This window comes from Pantherophis guttatus, chromosome 2 (genome assembly GCF_059756535.1).
Source record: "Pantherophis guttatus breed Tessera chromosome 2, ASM5975653v1, whole genome shotgun sequence".
Lineage (NCBI taxonomy): Eukaryota > Metazoa > Chordata > Lepidosauria > Squamata > Colubridae > Pantherophis > Pantherophis guttatus.
The window spans coordinates 20,465,340-20,490,610 of NC_142064.1; the positions used below are offsets into that span (position 1 = coordinate 20,465,340).

Genomic DNA, 25,271 nt, shown 5'->3' on the forward strand with positions numbered 1-25,271 from the left:
CAGTTACAGACTTTGCATAATCAATTGGATAAAGTGTATAGAGTGGTTAGGACATAGACTTTTGTGGCCAGAAAATTTTGGAAAAGATATATTATTCAACAATTTGTTTAGTTGTAAGACAACCAAAGGTGCTTTTTTCAAGGGGCAACTGAACTTTCTGGTCCAGTTGCCTCTTGAAAAAAACACCTTTGGGACAACCATGACCTGGATGACTGAGAATCTTCATAGACAGTTGCAACTCAGCTCGCAGGAACCCTTCCTTCCTTCCTTCCTTCCTTCCTTCCTTCCTTCCTTCCTTCCTTCCTTCCACTCTTCACCTTACCTCACCTCACCTCCACAGCCTTTGGTAAAATTCCTTCCTTCCTTCCTTCCTTCCTTCCTTCCTTCCTTCCTTCCTTCCTTCCTTCCTTCCTTCCTTCCTTCCTTCCTTCCACCTCACCTCACCTCACCTCACCTCCCTTGGGTAAATCAAACTCCTCCCTTCCTCCCTCCCTCTGTCCCTCCCCTCACTTCACCTCCCTTGGGTAAGTCAAATTCCTTCCTTGCTTCCTCCCTCCCTCCCTCCCTCCCTCTCCTTCCTTCCTTCCAAAATGTCTTTTGAAAAAGTTCAGCCCTGTTCTCAAAGGTACTCAAGCCTTCTGCAACTGTTAAAAGTTCTGTTCATGTAATTCTATTCTTCAGTACAAGATGAATTGATCTAATTTTAAAAATAAAATGTTCTGAAATGTAACCTGCCAAACTACATATGTGTGCATGAGTCTCTCCTAACCTGCTGTCCTTCTGATGTGTTAGAATTACCCTGGCTGCGGCCACTTGGAAATTTGAATGTATCTGAAAGACATCTTAGAGAAATGACTCTATTCATTATAAAATGAAGGCATAGCTTGGCATAAGAATAGTCCGCATCCATTGACTCTGAATAAATCAAAGTTCCTGTGGAAAAACCTATTGAATATTTTATGTGAACAATCCCGTAGACACAAAGTATTAAAATTCATCTGCTCAGGTATAAAACAAACTTGGATCTTCCAGAGATAGGGGAGAGTCAGTTATTGCAATAAAAAGGATGAACTAGGGGAAAAAGTTAGAAAAGGCAAAGAAAAGAACACTGGTGGGAGAACGCACCATTTATATTGCAAAAATAAATACTTCTGCATTTGACACAAATAAATGCTTGGAACAGAGGTGAGATTCTGAAACTTTTTCATTGCGCTGTCACTGCTACAAGGCATATCAAAAACACATCCCTGATCTGCAACAATGAGGAATTTATATTCCTACAGGAGGACGGAGGATCTGGCACCGGTTTAAAAAGAGAGCAAAGGTCTTGCTTCACCAGTGAAGAAAATGACAATACTCAGACGAGGATCAAGATTTCAGATTGAACTCACAGCAGAGATATTGTTGGGAGAAATGTTGAACGAAAGCAAAGTTTAGACGCAGGAAAAGAACATGTTGCCTAAGAGGCCACCAGGATTTGGCTTGAATTCTCGCAGCACTAATAAAAATAAGACAGAGACCCAGCTACCTTTCCCATTTTTGTCTTCTCCATCTTATCATCACCTTATTCTCCCCACATCTTGTCCCATCTGCTGCGGCATCCAGTTTGGAACGGCAAGAACCCTTCACAAAGCACCACAAGGTCTGGCAAATATTCTGAAAGAACAATAATTGGAAATGTAATAATAACACACATCAATAAACACTTTATGGAATCCCAAGAGAATGTCATGGATTATCCTTTGATAAATGTAGGAACAAAGAACAATGAAGCAGTATTGCACCCAGAGGTGCAATCGGGTTCGCTTCACTACCGGTTTGCTCATGGGCGCTCGCGCACTCGCGCAATGCTTCTGCACATGCGCAAAAGCTTCTGCACATGTGCAGAATCATCCGGGCGGGTGGGCGGAGCCTCCCACCACTGCCATCACTGGTTCGCCTGATCCGATGTGAACCGGTAGCAACCCACCACTGATTGCACCAAGCGTTCTTCCCTTGTCAACTGGGGTCAAAAAAAGTCACAATAACAGATGTGATTGTATACTCCAAGCCCTGGCCCTTTATTACATGCATGCAACATGTGCAATAAACATTAAAAGGGCTGGGGGGGTGTCTTTGATTGTGCAATCATAGTCACCATTTTGACTTTTTTGAAGTCTGAAGATATCCGTGCTTTTCAGTTCATTCAGGAGTTGCACAGGAGACAATTATTTCTTAAACTTAGTCGTTTGGTAGATTTATTAAATGAATAACAGAATAAACTCCCAGGAGAGAAAACATGGCATTTTGTTCCAATCCTATACTCATTTCCTGTTGAGCAGCAAACATAGTTTCTTGAACTCTGGGGAATCTAGAAAAGTCCATGAAGGTATTTACATCTCATTAACGGAAAGGGGTGGGGTGGGGAGAAAACATTTCTCATCCCATTAAATCACTGAATCTAAGCTAAGCAGAATGGAAAATAGGGGGTATTTCTGCATCAAGATTTTACATCAGTTTGAAAGGAATCTGGAACGACCCTTTCCAACAATAACAACAAGTTGGGAAGTTCTGGCTCGGCAGTATTGTAGCTGAAACAAATTTAAGCTAGAATTTTGTTTGCTTGTTTTGAAATGCTGTGCTTGCTTCCTCAGTGAAGGGATTCCTTGTCTCGCCTACACCCTCAGCTCCTAATTCCAGGCCCTGACCTATAAGAGAAATTTGATGGGTTTTTTCCTCTCTCAGAGTAGGTTAGTCAAAAATAGCAGGCATAAAATTTTTATCTTGTCTTCAACATAGTCATCAAGATACTAGATTCCTCCCTTCTACCAGTTCTTTTTTTGGCATACGGTGGCTCTCAACCCTGGACCACAAAAATCTGGGCAAACCCTAGACGGCATCCAAAGAGACAGGCAGTCCTCCAGAAAAGGAAGGCATTTGTACTGTTGCCAAACCTATAACAGGTCAGGTTAAGACAGTGATAGCATTTTAAGGAAGCAGAAGTGAAGGCCGTTACAATTTGGCTTGCCTTAAGGCTGCTCCCAAGGATTTGGTGAGAGAAAGAAGTAGCAGTGTGCGATCTAGCTGCCTAGAAATTTGGGAAGAAATTAAGAAGTAGTTATTTTTATGAAAGTTTAAAAAAAAAAGGTAAACTGTAAAATGTTCAATTCTTACAATTTCCTCAACTTCAAAGTGATGAGCTGACACAGGTCTCAACTAATTGTGGTGTAATAATCCAGTATGGATAGACCTCATCTCTACTGAAATAAGACGAAACAGCAAAGAATTGATACTACCCTATTTCAATTGGTATCAATCACTTTTCTAATAAATGTTATATGTATATTACATATATATAAACAAAACATCTTGATGGTAGAAATTGCTGATCACATGCCAGCAATTTCTACTATCAAAATGTTTTGTTTTCCACCATGCACACAAATGTTAAGGATTCTTTGCTCATTGTACAGTCGTCGTTATTTTGTTGCTTATTTAGTTCTAATACTTTGCCAAGTCCTTGAGGAAATTGCTTTCTACCTTCACTAATCTGCTACGCTGATTTATTAAGCATCTTTCACACACACACAAACCCCGCTATTTCCTGTATAATCTAAAGTAGTCTCAGATTTTAGAACGGTGTGAATAAATCACACATAATAATAACATTAATAAATATGTCTTCCACTGGGTTTTAATTTTGGTTTTAATGCTTTCCCATTATTGCAGAATAGCACAGAAAATCTTTTGTAGGAAGCAGAGGATTATAAACGGCAAACGAGTTTTCCTGAGTGAGTCACCCTTGTCATTTCCCAGCTAGGCTACTGCAATGTTCCCCAGTGAATTCTGGCAGTTGAAGCCTTCGCAGTTTAATATTGCTGAGGTTTAAAGTTACTGTAATTAACTTCAAATAGAACTGCTCTTGAAGACCAGTCAGAAATCTAAGTGATTTTGGTTCTACCATATGACATCACTACTAATGGAACTGCCCTGGAACTACTGTATTTGTAAGTACAATTCAGGTTTGTTGTAGCCTGATTGCTATCATCAAAGCCCTATATGGCTCAAGACCAGGGGTCGGATTCAGCCCGTTCGGACTGGTTTAGGGAAACCAGATGCTAATTTTACATCTGGTTCGCTGAACCGGTAGTTGCGAGGACTGTCTGGCCCTGCCCACCCTGCCCCGCCCTTCTCAGGAGTCTCCACATGGCCTATTTTGGATGCCAGGTAAGTGCAGTGTCCGTGTGGAGGCTCTGGGAGGGCGAAAAATGGGTCTCCCAGAAGTTCCGGAAGTCTGGAAACAGGCCCGTTTTTGGCCTCCAGAGGGCCTCCAGAGCCCAGGGGAGGCCATTTTTGCCTTCCCAGAGGCTTGAGGAAAGCCTCTAGAACTTGGAGAGGGCAACCCCCCCACCACCACCGTAGTGCAGGAAGCCGAATAGGCCCCATACACCATGGCCATGCCCATCCAGCAACTGGGCAGAGAACCAGTTGCTAAAATTTTTGAATCCCACCCCTGCTCAATACCTGGATATCTAAGAGACCATATTTTCCAAAGAGCCTCTGCCTATCCAATCCAGATGTCCAGACAGCACTTACTAATGGCTCCTATCACCAGCAGATGTGGTGGGAGAGACCTCAACATTGGGCATTCTTTGGGACAGACCCACTCCTGAGACAAGAATGGCTGCCATTCTCCCCCCTTTGACTCTTATGGAAGGCCTTTGGGAGACCAACTCAAGAGCCAGAGGCATCCCCTTGTGTGGAGATAACTTATTAACTCCAACTTTGCCCCCAATGTCCCATTTACTCTCCGGTCTGGAGAAGAACTCTCCCACAAAACTGTAACAGCCATTGGCTAAAAATACTCCAGTCCAAGTGTTATAAACAGAAAACTTCCAACTATAAATCCAACAAGGCAAGATAAGGTAATTAATCCGGCAGGGCAAGCAAGATAAGGAGTTCCAGAAATGAAGTAGCATGGCAGTAAATCAAACCAGTTGGGAGGATGCCAGGAACTCAGATAAAGCAGTTAACACAAGATGAACTCAGCGTTTGTTCCTGACAACCGCCCCCCCCTCATTTGCCTCTCCTTTAAACTCCATCTCCAGGTGTACCTTGTGAAGGGAATCGAGCAGGGGTGAAATCCAGCAGGTTCTGAAGAACTGGTAGCGGAAATTTTGAATAGTTTGGAGAACCGGCAAATACCACCTCTGGCTGGCCCCAGAGCGGGGTGGGAATGGGGATTTTGCAGTATCCTTCCCCTGCCCCACCCACCAAGCCCTGCCCACCAAGCCACGCCCACAGAACCAGTAGTAAAAAAAAATTGGATTTCACCACTGGAATCGGGGCCCTTTCCTCCCTCGTAAGCCACACAACCCACATTGCTCTCTTCTCCATTCTTCCCTGCGTGACCTAGGATGAGGAGGGGGTGGGCCTTGGTCTTCATCTGAACCTCCTCTTCTTTGTTCTACCTCTCCCCTGCTCTGCCCAACCTGACTTTGCCCTTCCACAGTTTCCTCCACAGCCAACAGAGTCATTCTCTCACTCTCTGTCAGCTGTTCGTCTTCCCTCTCGGATTCAGACTCCTAAGGGTGCATGACAGGCAATAGGAATAATGTTATGGATCAGAGCAAGAGCTGCAGCCAAGACAAGAGTTAAGATAAAAAAAATCCAAATCTGGGACAAAAAAAATTGGGTAAGTGCCTCAGTCCCTCTCTGGTTCACATGAAAATAAAGATAAATCGAGGGAGAAAGAACATTCAGACTTGGAAGATTATGTTACAATAAGCTTTTAATAAAGTAATATTAACATTTATACCTCTCATTTATAACTCTGGTGACTTAGTCTTCTTTGAAGGGCTGACATCAGTATGTAATGATTGCATATTTTTCTTATTATTTAATGGTAGAATTTTGGAATGTCACATCACTTAATGGAGCTTTAAAATATAATTTTATTTTATTGCTATTTTATTACCTGCAAAGCTATTTCGTACAGCTGGAGTTTGTGAGGAAATAAGGCAGTAGCTAAAAGGCACAAAGAAACAGATAATGTAATTGTCAAAGCCAATTTTGTACTGCAGTCTGTGACATCAAGGGAATGCTTTCTATGACTTTAGGCTACTAGTTCAAGTCGGTAGGATTAATGGGAAAATCCCCCATCTTGGCCATCAACTCAAGGCTCAATGTCCCATTTGGAGCTGAAAGCACCGAAAAACTGTAGGAAGAAAACAAATATCTTCTTTTTCATTTTTTCCCATATGCCCTTTTCCAGTTTTTTAAAATTATCCAAAAATATTGCTAGGGAAGGATTTTCAAATATTTTCTTACATTATCGTTTTACATGATGGTTAAATAGTTCAGATTTGAACTAAATCAGACTCCATCTGGACATATATATAACCTAACATGTGAAAAGGTAAAAAATATAGGCAGTCCTTGACTTCCAACACTTCGTTCAGTGACCCTTTGAAGTCACAACTGCACTGAAAAAAAGTGACTTGTGACTGTTTTTTACTCTTAGGGCCAAGTGTGAATATCCGAGGTCATGTGATCAAAATTCAGATGCTTAGCAACTGATTCATATTTATGACGGTTGCAGTGTACTGATCACCTTTTGCAACATTTTGACCAGCAAAATGGGAAAGCCAGATTCACTTAACAACCATGTTACTAACTTAACAACTGCAGTGATTCACTTAACAAATGTGGCAAGGAAGGTCGTAATGTGGAGCAAAATTCAGTTAACAAATAGCTCTCTTAGCCACAGAAATTTTGGGTTCAATTGTGGTTATAAATTGAGGACTACCTGCATTATGTTATTTTAAATTCATATATAATTAAAAGGGATAAAAACAGTTAAACTGAATATTTGCCGTATGTTTCATTACTTCTACCTTCTTTTAAAATACCTTTGAGAGACTATCTCTAACCCTGAGACGCCCTGTTATTCATCCACTTTAGGTCACATCAGTGGTGAAATCTAAAATTTGTTATTACCGGTTCTGTGGGCGTGGCTTGGTGGGGGGGGGGGTAATGTGACTCGGTGGGCGTGGCCATTTTTAAAAAACTTTTAAAACCATTTTTTCTACAATCTCTTCGGCAAAGAGGTTGTAAAAAAATGCTTTCAAAAGTTTTTTTCTTTTAAATGGCTCTGACGATCCAAGCTGAGTTGCCTGATCGGCAGAGGGTTTTTAAAAAACTCAGCTTGGATCGTTAGAGCTTGGATCGCCAGAGGCATTTAAAAGAAAAAAAGCCTCTGATGATTGCACGGCTCAGCTGGGCATGGGGGGGGCAGGGATTTTTGCTACCGGTTCTCCGAACCACTCGCCTCCATCGCTACCGGATCAGGCGATCTGGTCCGAACCGGGAGCATTTCACCCCTGGGTCACATGTATCCTATGGCAGATATGTAGGCATATTTTACTCAAGACACTGGCTTCCTCTAATCTGGCATTTGTATTGGCTATACAATTGCTACATTTCACAAGCAACGGGAAATTTCTGCTTCAGAGTTTGGAATCCACTGTTCTGAAGCAACATTTCTATGTGATGTGGTATTCATGGCAGAATAACAAAGTTGGAAGGGACCTTGGAGGTCTTCTAGTCCAACCCTCTGCTCAGGCAGGAGACTACATACCATTTCAGACAAATGGTTGTCCAATCTCTTCTTAAAAACTTACAGTGTTGCACCATTCACAACTTCTGCGAGCAAGTTGTTATTCCAGTCCTTCTCTTCATTAAATTAGACATACCTATTCCAGCAACCGTTCTTCGTATGTTTTAGCTTACAATCCCCTAATCATTTGGTTGCTCTTCTCTGCACTCTTTCTAGAATCTCAACATCTTTTTTTACCTCGTGGTGACCAAAACTGGATGCAGTATTCCAAGTGTGGCCTTACCAAGGCATTATACAGTGGTATTAACAGTTCAGGTGATCTTGATTCTAACCCTCTGTTAATGCAGCCTAGGATTGTGTTGGCTTTTTTTTTTGGCAGCTGCAGCACACCGCTGGCTCATATTCTTTAGTACTAAGCATGGTTGGGCTGGTTATTTTTGAAAGTGCTCCCTCCGCCTTTTCAACTTTTCAACTGCTCCATTTTTAATTTTGTTTTGATTCTGTATTTAATTTTGTTTTTGTGAAATGTAAAATTTGTTACTACCGGTTCTGTGGGCGTGGCTTGGGGGGGTAATGTGACTGGGTGGGCGTGGCCAACTTTTTTTTTTTAACTTTTCAAAGCATTTTTTCTAATGCTTTGAAAAGCCTCTGCCGATCAGGCAACTCAGCTGGGATCGTCAGAGAGGCTTTTTAAAAAATGCCTCTCTGATGATCAGGCAACTCAGCTGGGATCATCAGAGACTTTTCAAAGCATTTTTTTTACCACCTCTTCAGCCAAGAGGTTGCAGAAAAAAATGCTTTGAAAAGCATTTCTGATGATTGCGCGGCTCAGCTGGGCGGAGGGGGGGGCGCAGGGATTTTTGCTACCAGTTCTCCGAACCACGCGCTGCCATCGCTACTGGATCGGGTGATCCGGTCTGAACCGGGAGCATTTCACCCCTGAACTACGTTTTTTAATATGATTGTATGGTTTTGTTGTAAACCAGAGTCACGCAGGTGAGTGGTATAGGTATAGAGATTTGCTATATCAATAATGTAAGAATAAAATATGATCATTCCTGTTTTCTTTTAAATGACAATCCCCATCAATACTGGATACATGAACTTACATCCACTTGATCGCAGTACGTTGCATTGGGTCCATACTGTAACTGACACTGGTGATGAACATCATAAATGACTCCAGGTGCAATGAATGGTGGCTTTAGATCTTTCTTCTTGGGAACATCATCCAGGCAAAAGCCCCATCCTTGGCTGAAATGGACATCTAGGATTAATTCTTCACAAATTATGAGGGCAGAAGGGAGCGTTCAGTATTATTGTGAGGCAACTATAATAAAATATCATCGTATTTCAAGGAAGGACAGAAATATCAACCACTCCTTATCTTCTCTGTCAACCACTAACTTGGTTCCTTCTAAATGTCTTGTGTTACAAGTCACACACCTACTAGATGGTGGAGACTAAAGAAGTAGTTGATTGAATGGCTAATCCAGTACTTACAATAAAAATATTAAAATGGAGAAATTGATGATGGAGGAATCCTTCCAAGCCAGACTGCCCAGGATGGCTCCTGTGATCCCTTACTGCAAAAAATATTATATGTAACTGCGTGTAGGAGGTGAAGATACTGTTCTGTTCAGTGCTGGTCAGGCAACAGCTTCAACAGAGCATCCTGTTTTGATCAGTTCATTTTCTAATAAGCTAATGAGATGATTCAGAGTACGATGATGTGATTTAAGAGGCAAGGCATGTGAGGAAATGTTGCTCTTGGAATATTTTGTTTAAAGCAGTAGATAAAAACTCCAAGCCCTTTTATGGCCTCCCCTATTGCCCCAAGGTCACATCAGCAAAATTCAATGTCAATTAAAATCAGACTCTAATAAATTAAGCTTGACTCGTGATGACCTATGGACACATCCACATGTTTTCCTGATAACGGGATGAAAATATTTTGCCTTTGCTCTTTTTTTAAGGATGTTTTTTTAAATTACCCAGCCTAGCCTATAGCCCTCAGACTTCCCAGTACCATGTCTTCCATATATGAAGCCTGCTTAACCCTACTTAGCTATTTTGAGTTTAACCATGATTGGCCATCTGCTGCCCTTGCCATATAAGCAGTCAAGTAACAACAGCACAAATGTCCACCTATTTGGTGCGGACAGTTAAGTAAAATATTACATTTAAATAAAAGTTTCCACAAACTAAATACATTTTCAGAGTGGGGAGAATCATCTAAAAAGGATGAAGAGGGGAAAGTCCTAAAAATTGTGTTGTTATTTCACTGCCTGCTATCTGGAATCATTGATAACTACAAGAGGTGGAAGAGGAGGAGGAGAAGGTGACATGATATCAGTGAAATAAGATTTATAGTTCATCACTTGTCAGTCAGCAAGATAGACCTTCATTGTTACAGGATCTAATCTAACAGAGTGTTAAATTGCATCAGTGAAATTGGCAGGGATGTGTTACCCTATTCCTGTTGCAGCCCTAGAAGAATTCTCAGAATGTCTTCTAGTGCATCACTCAACAATCTGGAAGGCATTTGACAGATGATTTGGGAACTACAGTGGGAAAATAGGAGGAATTTATACAGTTAGAAGTCCACTGATGTGATCTTGGATTTCATATACCTAAGAAAAGCGTGGCATTTGCAGTCTAGGTGGCTTCACCTACCGTGTTTCTCCGAAAATAAGACCCTGTCTTATATTTTTTTTGAACCCCGAAATAAGTGCTTGGCCTTATTTTCGGGGAGGTCTTATTATTTTGGGCATGTGGAGCAAGATGGGGCTCCTCTTGCCATCTTACCTGATTTCCAGCTCTGTCTCCCTAACCCTAACCAGAGGAAATGGCAGGGACGAGCTGCACATGTGTTTAAATATTTTTGGGGAGGGCTTATTTTTGGGGAGGGCTTATTTTCGGGGGGGCTTATTTTAGTACATGTGCTCAAAAGCCCAATTGGTCTTATTATCAGGGCATGTCTTGTTTTAGGGGAAACAGGGTAGCAAGACTATTTTGAAATTAAAATTTATTTATTTATTTATTATTCGTATTTCTATGCCACCCAACTCTCCGAGGACTCTGGGCGGCTTACAACAAAGACAGTATAAACAATATACAATAAAAGACATTAAAAAAACCCATACACACCGCTCATGACCGGATCTCGCAAGATCACAGTGGCGAGATCAACAGCCCCAAGCCGGAAAAGCCAGGTTTTCATCATTTTCCAGAAGGCCAGTAGGGTGGGAGCGGTCCAGGCCTCAGGAGGTAGCTGATTCCAGAGAGCCAGGGCAGCCACAGAGAAGGCCCTCCCCCGTGGACCCGCCAGCCGACATTGTTTAGCTGACGGGACCCGGAGGAGGCCAACTCTGTGGGATATTGCAGGGGAAATTAATTTTGCACATGAAATACCCTATTATGAAATGGTTTATTCTATAGCACAGAGTACAGCTGGGTTAGTTTTTACCCAGAATAAGACAGGTAGGATTAATCAACAAAGGGAGCATTCCAATAACAATTGGTTCTCTATCACCAACTGGCTGCCTAGTACAGTGATTATTCACAGTTACAGCAGTGATGAAGAAGTAATGTGATCAATCCTCACATTTATGACTTTCATAGGTCTGTAAAACAAAGGAAAGTCAAAGTAAAATTGTAAGCACAGTCACTGTTTCACTTAGCAACTTCTTTGTTTAACAACCAAGTTGCTCCTTCCAACTGTGATCCCTAAATTATTACCTGTAGTGACTAACAGTATATTCAAGATAATATAGTACATATATTATCCAACCATCACTGAGACAGTGTAAAGCCTGACTTAAGTACTGTTATGTCAGCACAAGATTTACAGTATAACTCTAGAAAAATCCCAACTGGCTCCTAAAATTATATTTGTAGACCCACCTTCATCCATCTGCAAGCCTATAGCCCAATATATGAGTACCAAGGTAGCTGAAAGATGCTTAGAGCCATTTTGTTCCATTTTTCAAATTGTCACTTTGACTCACTCTAAGAAACGGGTGATGTATTCCTTGCTGCATCGTGACCAGGTGAGTGGTGTGGGGTCATACTGGAGCTGCCGAGACATAATGTATGGCCTTCTTCCCACTGGTTCACAGTCATTTTCTTTTCCATCGTGCTGAATGCCAAAACTGAAGAGAAGGAAACCCAAGGAATAAATAAACAAATCTCAAAACAAAGTTCTGCCATGGAAGTTTATGAGGGCAGGACACCTGATTGATTGATTGATTGATTATAGTTTTCTTATGTACGATGTGCACTGAAGATGGCATTTAATTTTGTTGTACGAGGTGCAATGACAATAAAGTAATTTAATTTTTTTGCCGCCCACAGGCGATTCTCTTAACCTGATCCTAAATAACCTAAAGAAGGAAAAACCTGTTGCAGGTTGTTGGATGTTGCAATTCGTTTGGGTACCCTCTTTAGCATCCTGTTTGCGTTTTCTTAAAAAAAATAATACTTGAATTTCAGAGAATGGATGAAGAGAGTTATGTAAATAGAAAAAGTTGGTTTTAATATATTTTGGTTACCATTAACAGATTACATTAAAGGCAATTCATAATGGCAAACAGTTTTTAAATTAAAAAGAAGGCTGTGCAAATATTGGAATGATTCAAAGAATCTCCTAACATCCTTTAAGGATGATACAGCAAAAAAAAAAAAAAAAAAGGACTGACCTTTTATTTATAAGGACACGAAGGGAACATATAGAATCAGCACAATCCTGATGGTACTGTATGAAATAAAAGCTGCATTTCCTACACTTTAATTATCAATAATGCTACATAATGCTATTAATGGTTAATATTAAGAGCCTTGGTGGCGCAGCAGACTAAAGCACTGTTAAGTAAAACCAGCTGCCTGCAATTACTGCAAGTTCAAATCTCACCAGGCTCAAGGTTGACTCAGCCTTCCATCCTTTCGAGGTAGGTAAAATGAGGACCTGGATTGTGGGGGCAATAAACTGACTTTGTATAAAAAAGAACACCGCTTGGGGAGGGGGGGGTTGAAAGCAGGTAGATACAAAAGTATGAAGGCTATTGCTTAACGCATTGTAAGCCGCCCTGAGTCTCTGGAAAAGGGCGGCATATAAATCGAACCAATAAATAAATAAATAAATAAATAAATAAATAAATAAATAAATAAATAATGGTTAGTTTATTTCATAGAGAATCATAGGACTGGAAGGGACATTGGAGATCTTCTAGTCCAACTGCCTGCCCAAGGTAGGAGTCCTTATGCTATCCCAGGCAAACCGGTTGTCCAATCTTGAACATCTCCAGCAATGGAACAAACACAATTCCAGAGAAAAGCTGTTCCACTGATTAATCATCTCACTATCAGGAAATTCTTCCTTATTTCCAGGTTGAATCTCCCTCTGACAAGCTTCCACCCACTGCTTCTTGTTCTGCCTTCAGGAGAGATGGAGAATAAATTAACGTCATCTTTCCTATAAACAACCCTTCAAGTGTTAGAAGACTAGTATCATGTCTCCCTTGAGCCTCCTCTTCATTAGGCTAAACATACCTAGTTCCCTTAGCTGTTCATCGTATGAATTAGCCTCTAGGTAAGTTTTGCTCATTTGCACTTTCTTAACTCCTTTTCCCAAGTAACCACTGTGACCAAATGGGATTGTTCCAGAGAACATTTCCTTGTGGTTAAACCAGATGCAGCTAGCCAAGAGATGAACTGCTAAGATAGCTCTCACCAGTGGTGGGTTCTTCCCGGTTTGGCCCGGTTCAGCCGAGCCGATAGAGGTGATGATATGACGTCACCGAACTGGTTCTCTTTGTCCAGGAGCTGGGCCCTCCCGCCTGCCCCTGTGTTATTCCTACCTTTTATTTCTTCTTTTTTAGCCCAGCTGATAGGTGCGGCAGAGTAGATTGCTGCACCTCAGCTGGGCATATTTCTAACACGCTTGCGCGAAGCGCGTGCACAAAGAGAACTAGTAGTAAAGCCGGTTGGAACCCACCACTGCTTCTCACCCATATTGACAAGGCAAGCCACTTGTATATAAACAAAGATCAAACTCCACTCCCTTTTCTAGCTGATGTTTCTCTAGTTTGGTAATGAAACATCTGCAAGAAAACAATCAAGCCAGGAGAGCAACAAGGATTCCACTGACACCTCTATTTATCACTTCCAATATGTTTAAAGTTCAAGGTGGAAATATATAGGTAGTGGGTTAGCAGTTGAAGTAATAAATGTAAGGGAAGTGGAGAAGGCATAACATTTTTTTACTAATTATCTTCTACTTTGTTTTGTGTATCTTTAGTCTTATGCAATTTCTGCCTGAAGAATTTAAAAAAAATCTATTTACCATATTTTTAGGAGTATAAGACACACCTTTTCCCCCCAAAAAAGAGGGTGAAAATCTGGGTGCATCTTATACTCCGAATGTACCCCGCTCAGCTTCTCAAATGGAGGTTTCAGAGGCTGAAAAAAGCATCAGAAACGAAGCTTCAGAAAAGAAGCCCCCAAACAGAGCTTCAGAGGCTTTTTTTCTAAAGCTCTGTTTCGGAGGCTTTCAGAGGCAGGGAAAAGTTTTTTCTGAAACAGAGTTTCAGAAGTTTCAGAGGCAGAAAAAAAAAGCAAAAAAAAAGCAAGGCACAGAGCTCACAACCAAGGAACCTGTTGCTAAAATTCATCTCTGGGAACAGCTGATTGGGGGTATTCCGGGAGGCCAATCCACCTGCCAATCGGCTTTTTTCTTATTTTCCACCCCAAAAACTAAGGTGCGTCTTGTACTCTGATGCATCTTATACTTCGAAAATTGTGCCCCACCTCCACAAGACTTCCAACTTATTCTTACCTGTGTCCAAGTTCGTGGGCAATCGTGAAGGCCAAAGGTAGGCCAGAGTCTTCATTGATGTTACAGCTCCGATGTGGTTGACACATTCCCGAGAGATGGGACAAGCCTAAGGTTTCACAGGGTTGATTCATGCTGGCACAAATGTCTTTTCTGTGACCACAGCAAAAAAGCTTGATGTTAAAAAAACAAAACAAAACCCTGTGTATTCAAGGTAATCCAGGGTGAAATCCAGCAGGTTCTGACAGGTAGCAGAAATTCTGAGCAGTTCGGAGAACCAGCAAATACCACCTCTGGCTGGCCCAGAGTGGGGTGGGAATGGAGATTTTGCAATATCCTTCCCTCAGGAATAGGGAGGGAATGGGGATTTTGCAGTATCCTTCCCCTGGAGTGGGGTGGGAATGGAGATTTTGCAGTATCCTTCCCCTGCCTTGCCCTCCAAGCCACACCATGCCCATCAAGCCACACCCACAGAACCGGTAGTAAAAAAAATTGGATTTCATCAGTGAGGTAATCCCACACTCAGAACATAGGGCCACTGTTTTTAGTGCTCTTAATTCTAAAAAAGTATACACAAAGAGGTTGATGCAAACATCACTTTTGGGGATCTACTAAGATTCATATTTCATCAGAAATCTAGAGGTTCAACCTCCAGAGTTCCTGGCTTTGCATTTTCTCCTTTTTGTAACCACATTCTTTTTATGTGTCCCCTAAATAATAGAAAGAAGGAGAAGGGGCTATGAAATTTTAAAAAATGTTAATAATAATCTCAGAGATACTCTTGTTTATTTAATATGAATAACAGAACAACAGAGTTGGAAGGAACCTTGGAGGTCTTCTAATCCAACTCGCTGCTCAAACAGGAAACCCTATATGATTTCAGATAAATAGTTGTCCAATCTCTTCTTAAAAACTTCCAGTGTTGAAGCACACACAACGTCTGGAGGCAAGTTATTCCACTGATTAATTGTTCTAACTGTCAGGAAATTTCTCCTTAGTTCTAAGTTGCTTCTCTCCATGATTAGTCGCCCTAAATGAACTTTTTTTAACAAATGTCCTTCTGCATCTGTTACAGCTTTTTTCCCTCCGGTCAGTATTTTCCATGGTCTAACAATATTTTTATTCTCATTCTTTGTAATCCTTACCATAAACTGTGTTCAGAAGCTGAATTATAACTTCCTAAATTAGAAATGAGGCATTATAGCATATGGAATCAACTTTTTACAAAATGCAAAGTGACTCACAGATTTCAGGTCATTATAGCAGTATTCAAAAGTGCGCAATTATTGTTAACAAGCACTGTTGTGGGAAAAGTCGCAGACAAGATAGCGCTGTGATTACTGTAGCCAAACAACACTGATAATTAAGAACCAAAAATATTTGCTTCTGCATTTATCTATCTGGGAAAGAGTTTTGAAGGACAGGAGTTGTTTTCCAAAAACATTTCCCCTTCATTTTATGTCCTTTAGTAGATTAGGCTCTGATTTGTTAAGATTTTTGAATATAATTTGATGCAAAGTTAGGCAGTATAATCCAGAAATTACCAGAGGTATGAGTGTAAATCTTCACCACAAATCCTGCATAATCTTTTACCTAGGAACTGGTTTACTCTGAGGTAATTTTATAGCCTTGACCATGCTAGATTAGTTTCATTATTGATGACCAGGTCAGACAATACATCTGCATGCATGGGGGTTGAAAACTTGGGGTTTCCTCCCCCCACCATCTTTCTAGGTGAATGGGTGTTTGGGGAACTGCCAAAAAGATGGATGGATGGATAGGTGGGTGGGTGGGTGGGTGGGTGGATGGATGGATGGATGGATGGATTACATTTGCACAGTCTCCCCCCCTCAAGATCTTAAACCAACCTCTGTGTGGCTTACAACCAAGAATAAAGTGACACATCTAAAATAAAAACAAAGCCTGAGTGATGTAGGAGGCTAATGCCTCCTAAGGCAGCATTTAACATCCAGCTGCCTGCAATTACTGCGAGTTCAATTCTCATCAGGCTCAAGGTCGACTCAGCCTTCCATCCTTTCTAAGGTGGGTAAATTGAGGACCCAGTTTGTGGGGGCAATAAGCTGACTTTGTATAAATATACAAAAGTATGAAGGCTATTGCTTAACGCATTGTAAGCTGCCCTGAGTCTCCGGAGAAGGGCGGCATATAAATCAAATTTTTTTTAAAAATGAAACTAATATACTCAAAGATAGAAAAACCACAGTCTACATTTCTCTCTTGCAACCCCCCCCCCACATTCTCTTCCATTCTAACCTCACCCTATCCCAAAGCTTGGGGGGAGAGGAATTTGTCATCCAAATGGGTGGATAAGCAGTCATCACCACCACCCAATCTAGAACAGATTAAAGACAGACAGGTATAATAGGGACTGCCTTATACGTGATGGTGACGATGTGACAATATGCCAAACGGTGTTTTGGTAAATTAGTGCTTAGCAGAGTAATGACAGCCAGAGAATAATGGATTCAAATGAGCAAATACTGAGAGAAAGTTAGGGGAAAAAACTGAAGAGTAAGAGTTGTTTGACAGTGAATTAATGAACTGGAGATATGACAAGTTCTCGGTTACTAAATGGATTCAAGCAGAAGCTGTTGAAGATGCTTTAATTTAGATTCCTGAATCGAGCTGAAGGTAGGATTGAGTAGCCTAAATGTCCCCTTCCTACTCTTTTGATTTAAGAGAGGATAAGAGCGAATGATACTTGAATGTTATGGAAAGGAGGATTAAGAATTAGAAGAAAAGAACCAACAAAAAAACAACAACCCCACATAGGTTCTGGATATGGTACAATCAATAGCCCCTTCTCCTTGTTTCTATTATTTAGGGGACACATAAAAAGAATGTGGTTATAAAAAGGAGGAAATGCAAAGCCAAGAAATTAAAAGACGCTTGATCCTGGGGAGGAAAGCCATGGCAAATCTAGACAGCATATTAAAAAGCAGAGACATCACCCTGCCAACAAAAGTGTGTATAGTCAAGGCTATGGTTTTCCCAGTTGCAATGTATGGCTGTGAAAGTTAGACCGTAAGAAAGGCTGAGTGCCAAAGAATTGAGGCCTTTGAACTATGGTGCTGGAGAAGACTCCTGCGAGTCTCTTGGACTGCAAGGCGATCAAACTGGTCAGTCCTAGAGGAGATCAACCCTGACTGCTCTTTAGAAGGCCAGGTCCTGAAGATGAAACTCAAATACTTTGGCCACCTAATGAGAAGAAAGGACTCACTGGAGAAGAGCCTAATGCTGGGAACGATTGAGGGCAAAAGAACGGGACAACAGAGAACGAGGTGGCTGGATGGAGTCACTGAAGCAGTAGGCATGAGCTTAAATGGACTCCAGAAGATGGTAGGGGACAGGAAGACCTGGAGGAATGTTGTTCATGGGGTCATGATGGGTTGGACATGACTTCACAATTAACAACAACAACTATTTCTTTCTCACCAATACAGTATAACACAAGAGACATGTACAGTGTCATATTGCAATCATTCTAATGAAAGAATGATTAAAAGAGAACAGTGTGGTTCCCTCTGCTGCAAATGTATGCATAAAGAGGGAGAGTCTCAACAGAATGGCACAGCAAAGACTACCTCATACGTTCAAAAAAGAGGTGACATTCAAAGGAACAACTTTTTGATGTATGGATCTTTGTAACTTATTTATTTATTTATTTATTTTATTGAATTTGTATACCGCCCTACTCCCGAAGGACTCAGGGCGGTGAACAGCCATAGAATAAAACATATAAATACAAAATTTAAAATAAAATAAAACGAATTAAATAATTTGGCTGGACAAATTTAAAACCCCAATAATTTAAAACCAAATTTAAAATTTCCATTTAAAAAGGGGAAAGACTTAGGTTAGGCCAGCTTGATGAAATAAGAACGTCTTGAGCGCGCGACGGAAGGTACAGAGATCCGGGATCCTCCGTATCTCCGGTGGGGGAGCTCGTTCCAGATAGTAGGTGCCCCCACAGAGAAGGCTCTCCCCCTGGGGGCCGCCAGTTGACATTGTTTGGCTGACGGCACCCGGAGGAGCCCCTCTCTATGGGAGCGTACTGGTCGGTGGGAGGCTATTGGTGGTAGCAGGTGGTCCCGTAAATAACCAGGTCCTAAGCCATGGAGCGCTCTAAAGGTGATAACCAAGACCTTGAAGCACACTCGGAAGACCACCGGGAGCCAGTGCAGCTCGCGCAGGAGAGGTGTTACTTGGGAGCACCACGTCGCTCCCATTACCACCCACGCGGCCGCACTCTGCGCCAGTTGGAGCCTCCGAGTGCTTAAGTCCTTAAGGGGAGCCCCATGTAGAGAGCGTTGCAATAATCCAGACGGGAGGTGACGAGGGCATGAGCGACCGTGCGTAAGGAGTCCCGATCTAGAAAGGGACGCAACTGGCGGATCAGGCGAACCTGATGGAAAATCCTCCCGGTCACGGCCATCAAGTGCTCTTCTAAAGACAGCCGTGAATCCAGGAGGAACCCAAGTTGCGAGCCCTTTCCGTGGGGGCCAATGATTCGCCCCCAATAGTCAGCGATGGCACCAGCTGACTATATCGGGACGTCGGAAACCATAGCCACTCGGTCTTGGATGGGTTGAGCCTGAGCCTGTTTCTCCCTATCCAGATCCGTACGTCCTCCAGGCACAGGGACATCACTTCAAGGGCATCGTTAAGCCACACACACTCATAATTAAAAGTAGGAAGGGAATAAGGATATTTTAGGATAAGAATGGGAAAAAGTGCCTGTCCAGATGTGATAGAACCACAGTAGTTCCAGCCACAATAGTCATGGTGAAGGATACTAGAGGTTGTAATTCGGATGATCAAATGAGGTTTACCAGAAGCAGCAGCCTGACTGCTTCTTTTGGCAAACTTCATTTGATCATTTGTATATTTGGAAGCAAAAGAATTGGGAAATTTCTCCTCTGATGTGTGGAATTCAGTTATCCAATTTTGCATAGTTCTTGGCTCAAGTAAGGTACCAAAGTATTGTAAAATACATAAAAGTATATGAGGCAAAACATTAGATAGTCCATAAAGCTGCTTTCAACTATAGTAATTCTACTGAGAAATCCAGCTTTCCCTACTCCTGTTTTTTCTGAAAAGCTAAATAGTAACTTACAACCATTTGTTTAACAAATTATAATGACACTGAAAAAAAGTGACTTACAACAGGTCATCATACTAATGACTCTCATAGCATCCCTACGGACATTTGATAAAAATTCATGCAACTGGCATGTATTTATGAAGGCTGCAGCATCATATGAACTTCCCAACTGGCTTCCAACAAACAAAGTCAATGTGGGAAGCTGGATTCGCTTAATGACCATATGATTCACTTACCAACTCCAGTGATTGGCTTAACAACTGTGGCAAAAAAAAAAGGTTGCAAAATCAGGCATGGCTTATTTAACAACTGCCTTACTTAGCAACAGAAATTTGGTCTCAATTGTGGTTATAAGTCAAGGACTACCCATCTGTAGAGATTCTCAATCATCCAGGTCATGGTTGTCCCAAAGGTGCTTTTTCAAGAGGCAACTGGACTTCCTTGTTTTTTCTTTTGAAGACGTTTCGCTTCTCATCTAAGAAGCTTCTTCAGTTCTGACAGGGTAGTGGGGGAAGGAAGGATTTATATTCCTTGCAGCCAGCTGGTAATTAGTATCCTTTTAGAGCAGGGCTGTCAAACGCACAGCCTGTGGGCTGGATGCGATACACACTGGCCATGCCCACGCCCGGTTTAGCAAAGGGGGAAAAAGTCATGATACATCATGTGACAATGCCATGTCAATGCAACTTTGACACCCCTGTTTTTGTTGTGGTCTGCCAGCAGCTTGTGGAGCTGGCAGCGGAGTCAGACAGTGAGGAGGCTGGGGAGGAACATGGATCAGTCCTGGAGTCTGGGGAAGGCTCGGATGAGGGCTCTGCATCAGAGGCAGAGATGGGGCCAGGGCCATCTTGGAGGGATGCATGGACTCTGGAGCCCCCAGAGTCAGACAGAAGAGAGGCAGAGGATCAGGAGGAGCCTGTTCCTAGTGCACGCATGCACAGAGCTGCCAGAAGGCAAGAGCAGCTAAAGCAAAAGGGATGACTCGGGAGTAAGGCCAGGAGATGATTGGACCCTCCCATAAGGCTTAAAAGAGAAACAAAGGCACTTGGGCCTTTTTGCAGGAAAGCAACGTTGCTAACTCTGTTTCCAGTCAGCATCTCTTGTTTGTTTCTGAACTTCGTGGAGCTTTGCCAAATAAGGCCTTTGGCAGGGTGTCAAAGAAGATAAAGGTTGGTGATTATCCCGAAGGACTTCTTCCGAAGGACTTGTTTTGCAACTAATTGGGATTCAGCTGGGAATGAACGTAATTCTCAGCTGTTACAATAAACTAGGTTTATTTGGGACTATTTGTGTCTTGTAATGACTCAGTAAGCCTAGGTCACAACAGTTTTAGAGGGTCATTGAAGCCCTTGGAGGTTTATCTGTCTCCTCAGGCTCACCTGAGTAGTGCTCCTGCTTCCTGTAGTCTGAAATTGTTTTCCTCTGGAAATCCATTCCTACTCCCACACCATTCAAAGGGTGTTCATCCCAAATTGAATAGCTAAAAGTCATCCAGGATGACTGAGAATCTCTACAGACTCTACAATTTGGGATGAAAACCCTCAAGGGCTTCAACGACCCACTAAAAGGATGCAAATGACCAGCTGTCTGCAAGGAATATAAATCCTTCCATTCCCCACCATCCAGTCAGAGCTGAAGAAGCTTCTTGGATGAGAAGTGAAACATCTTCAAAAGAAAAAACAAGAAAGTCCAGTTGTCTCCTGAAAAGAAAGCACCTTTTATTTATTTATTTATTGGTTCGATTTATATGCTGCCCTTTCTCCAGAGACTCAGGGCGGCTTACAATGCGTTAAGCAATAGCCTTCATACTTTTGTATACACAAAGTCAGCTTATTGCCCCCACAATCCGGGTCCTCATTTTACCTACCTCGAAAGGATGGAAGGCTGAGTCAACCTTGAGCCTGGTGAGATTTGAACTTGCAGTAATTGCAGGCAGTTGGTGCTACTTAATAGCACTTTAGTCTGCTGCGCCACCAAGGCTCTGCGCCGACAAGGACCACCCGTATCTCATTCAGAAATAGAACAAGAACCCCATATGTAAGGAGAATATCCTACCTGGTAAGAAGTACAGCTACATCATGGTGAAGTGGGTTTGTATCCAATTTCGGGTTGATACTCTTTTGCCATTTACAAAAGCTGGCTAAAGTCTTTTCTGCATGGTGGGTGATTTTCAGTCCTTGCTATAAATAGATGGGGAAATGAATTATCTTGTCAGAAGCCTATCAGTATCTGCAATAATTACAAAGCCTGGCAAATTAATTTAGTTTTAATAAATATTGCCATTGCATGAGGTGAGAGACATGATTATAATAGTAATTTATTGAATCCTGGCATGTGATTAAAAAAGGGGTTATTAGTGAAGATAGATCAGGGGAGAAAAAAAAACCCAATACAATAGGAAAAAGTCTTCACAGGATGGGGAAAAAAACAAAAAGAAACTGCAATATCTTTCTTAAGTTAGAACCAGGGGTGAAATGCTCCTGGTTCGGACCGGCTCAGGCGAGTAGGTAGCGATGGAGGCGGGCAGTTCGGAGAACCGGTAGCAAAAATCCCTGCCCCCGCCCCCCCATGCCCAGCTGAGCCACGCGATCATCAGAGGCTTTTTTCTTTTAAATGCCTCTGACGAGCCAAGCTCTGACGATCCCAGCTGAGTTGCCTGCCGATCAGGCAACTCAGCTTGGATCGGCAGAGCCATTTTAAAAAAAACTTTTTCTTTTAAATGGCTCTGACGATCCAAGCTCTGACGATCCCAGCTGAGTTGCCTGATCGGCAGAGGGTTTTTAAAAAACCCTCTGACGATCAGGCAACTCAGCTGGGATCGTCAGAGCTTTTTGAAAGCATTTTTTTACATGGTTTTACATGTAAAAAATGGTTTTAAAAGTAAAAAAAAAATTGGCCACGCCCACCCAGTCACATTACCTCCCCCACTAAGCCACGCCCACAAAATCGGTAGTAACAAATTTTAGATTTCACCACTGGTTAGAACATTATTATTTTTTCTACTTTGAAACAGATGTTATCCCTAAACCAAAGGATAGGTGCAGCATAATGGGAAATTTATAGCATTTTATCTTATTTGAAAGCAGGCATGTTGGAATCAATACTAACTCTTCTTCTACAGAGTGCATTTCTGAAGAGGAAAAATAAAAAGTTGGATTCTTTGTAAAAGTTGACTGAGTAGATCCTAGATCTATTGTATTCCAATTGTACCCATTTCTGGAACCGGAGGCCCAAGTGATGGTCATTCATGCCTTACTTCTCTGGTGCAATGCTTGACCTGTGGAACATCATGCCCTGTGAAGTTCAGATAGCAGGAACAGGGGTGAAATCCAGCAGGTTCTGATAGGTTCTGGAGAACCAGTAGCGGAAATTTTGAGCAGTTCAGAGAACCGGCAAATACCACCACTGGCTGGTCCCGGAGTGGGGTAGGAATGGAGATTTTGCAATATCCATCCTCCAGGAGTGGGGAGGGAATGGAGATTTTGCAATATCCATCCTCTGGAGTGGGGTGGGATTTGAGATTTTGCAGTAGCCTTCCCCTGCCACGGCCACCAAGCCACTCCCACAGAACCAGTAATAGAAAGATTTGAATTTCACCAAGCAAGAACCCTTCTGTTCTTTTGCAAGGCCCTATAAACTTGCTTTTTCCTTCGAGCATCTCCCTTCAATGACATGACCAAGGCAAGGATTAATTGGGAGACCAAGTTCTTACCTCCTCTTCTTCAAGAAGAATAAGCCGAACAAGCACAATATGGATCGCGTTGCCAATGCTCGGATCATGGAATAATCCTGCCACCTAAATCAAAGCCAGGCAATATGAAGTTAGCGGATTCTTCTTCTTCAATATTTTTTCCTAATAGTGATGAGGTCTCTATGGAGGGGTGTCAAAGAAGTCAAGATGACAGACACAGTCCTACTATTGAACCTCCACCTTTTTTTTTTAAAATGTGCTTTGATTGCATGGTTGTGGCTAACATCTGTTGTGATCCGCGAGCTGGCAGCGGAGTCAGACAGCGATGAGGCTGAGGAAGAACATGGCCCAGTCCTGGAGGCTGGGGAAGGACCAGATGAAGGCTCTGCGTCAAGAGGCAGAGATGGGGCCAGGGCCATCGGGGACTGAGGTGCGGACTCCAGAGTGTTCTGCCCCAGCTATGGGTCCCAAGAAGTGTAGCACACACACACACAGCTCCAAAAACTCTGTTTAATACAAACAGACTCCTTTCAAAATGCAGGCTTTAACCACAAATGTCCTTATCAGCCTGCTATGAATTACAGAGATTAAACAAAGTCGGACAAGGGTTGGCAATCAACCCAGAAACCAAATTGTAACAAAAAACTCACTCTCAAATTGCTCTGCATAGGACCAAAACGTTGTTTCCAGCAACATTTGCTATCTGTGTGCAAACTTAAATAGGCTAAGGGAGTGGCCAATTAACCCCAAGCCTTACTCTCGAGGAGACCTCCTCCTGAGTAGCCACTCCTGCCTTTTGGCAGCCCTGCGTGCTCGAGCATTGAGAAGAGGCTCCTCCACTTCACTCTCTTCACTTGAAGGAGCCTCTGGAGGTTCTGAAGGCCCCGGCTGAGTCTCTGCCTCTGGCACCACATCCTCTTCAGCCTCCTCGCTCTCCGACTCGAGCGTTGGCTGCACAGGCTGCTGGCGCAACACCACACCAGCCTCCTCATCGACGGGATCAGCCACAATCCATGCAGGCCGCTGGCGGGCCACAACACAGAGCCTCCAGAGACTGATAGGAGTGAGGCAGAGGAACAGGAGGAGCCTGTTCCTAATGCACACATGAGAAGAGCTGTCAGAAGGCAAGAGCAGCTCAAGCAAAGAGAACAACTTGGGAGTAGGGCCAAGAGATGATTGGCCCCTCCATAAGGCTTAAAACAGACCAGCAACGGCCTTTGGACTTTGCCGGAAAACAACGTTGGTAGTTTTGTCTTCTTCTTCGTCTACGTCTTGTATTTATTTTTGTATCTGTGATTTCTGAACATTTGCCAAGAAAGGCCTTTGGCAGTTTGCCTAATTGGACCAATGTTTGTGATAGGACTGAGGAATTTGTGTTGGGAGGAATTTGCTTTAATTTAGTTGAATGACACTGGGAATGAAGTAATTCTCAGCTGTTCGAATAAAGTTTGTTTGTTTTTTCACTGACTGGTTTTCCTACTATTTACTTGGGCCTGGGTCACAACAACATCTTGACTTTTTTGGACACATGTTCCTCAGTCCCATGAACACAGTGGTGAAATCCTCCGTGGATCACCACGAGTTCGCTGTCTGCGCATGCATGGTGCACGCCAAATGTGCACCACGGGTGTGCATGCGCAGTGCATGCTAAAAGCACATATGCGCGCATGCACAACACATACCAAATGCATGCTTCGTGCAGAAAAAGAAGACTTCACTGGGTAAGTAGAACAGTGGGGAGGAACAGCTGTGCCGTGTGATTTAGCTTCGTTAGAAAGCAGGATTTCCTGCTTTCTAGTGAATATAAACCGTGCAGCAAAGCTGATTATCGGAAATACCGGTTCAGATTATCATTTTTAAACTACTGGTTCAGCTGAACCGGTAGTGGTTTTTTTACTACCGGTTCGCCTGAACCGGTAATTTTTATCACTACCGATTCGCCCGAACCGGAGCAACCCGGTAGCATTTCACCCCTGCATGAACACCGTCAGTCAACATCAAAGTATCTGGCAGCTAACAAAAGATA

General features: G+C 42.5%; 1 protein-coding gene across 4 annotated transcripts in view; it reads right to left on the bottom strand.

The window, feature by feature from the left end:
- The window catches only part of ADAMTS12 (ADAM metallopeptidase with thrombospondin type 1 motif 12), a 177,935-nt gene that overhangs the window by 55,687 nt on the left and 96,977 nt on the right, over nt 1–25,271 (bottom strand). For 2 of the 4 annotated variants that reach the window (XM_087885638.1, XM_034442423.3), the window contains exons 5-10: nt 23,267–23,350; nt 21,610–21,734; nt 14,433–14,582; nt 11,608–11,751; nt 8,707–8,851; nt 1,564–1,656 (exon numbers count right to left, since the gene is read on the bottom strand). In XM_087885638.1, the coding sequence (XP_087741764.1) occupies nt 1,564–1,656; nt 8,707–8,851; nt 11,608–11,751; nt 14,433–14,582; nt 21,610–21,734; nt 23,267–23,350 (741 nt within the window). The remainder of the gene's footprint in view (nt 1–1,563; nt 1,657–8,706; nt 8,852–11,607; nt 11,752–14,432; nt 14,583–21,609; nt 21,735–23,266; nt 23,351–25,271) is intronic. The other 2 variants (XM_087885636.1, XM_087885639.1) reach the window with 1 other exon arrangement.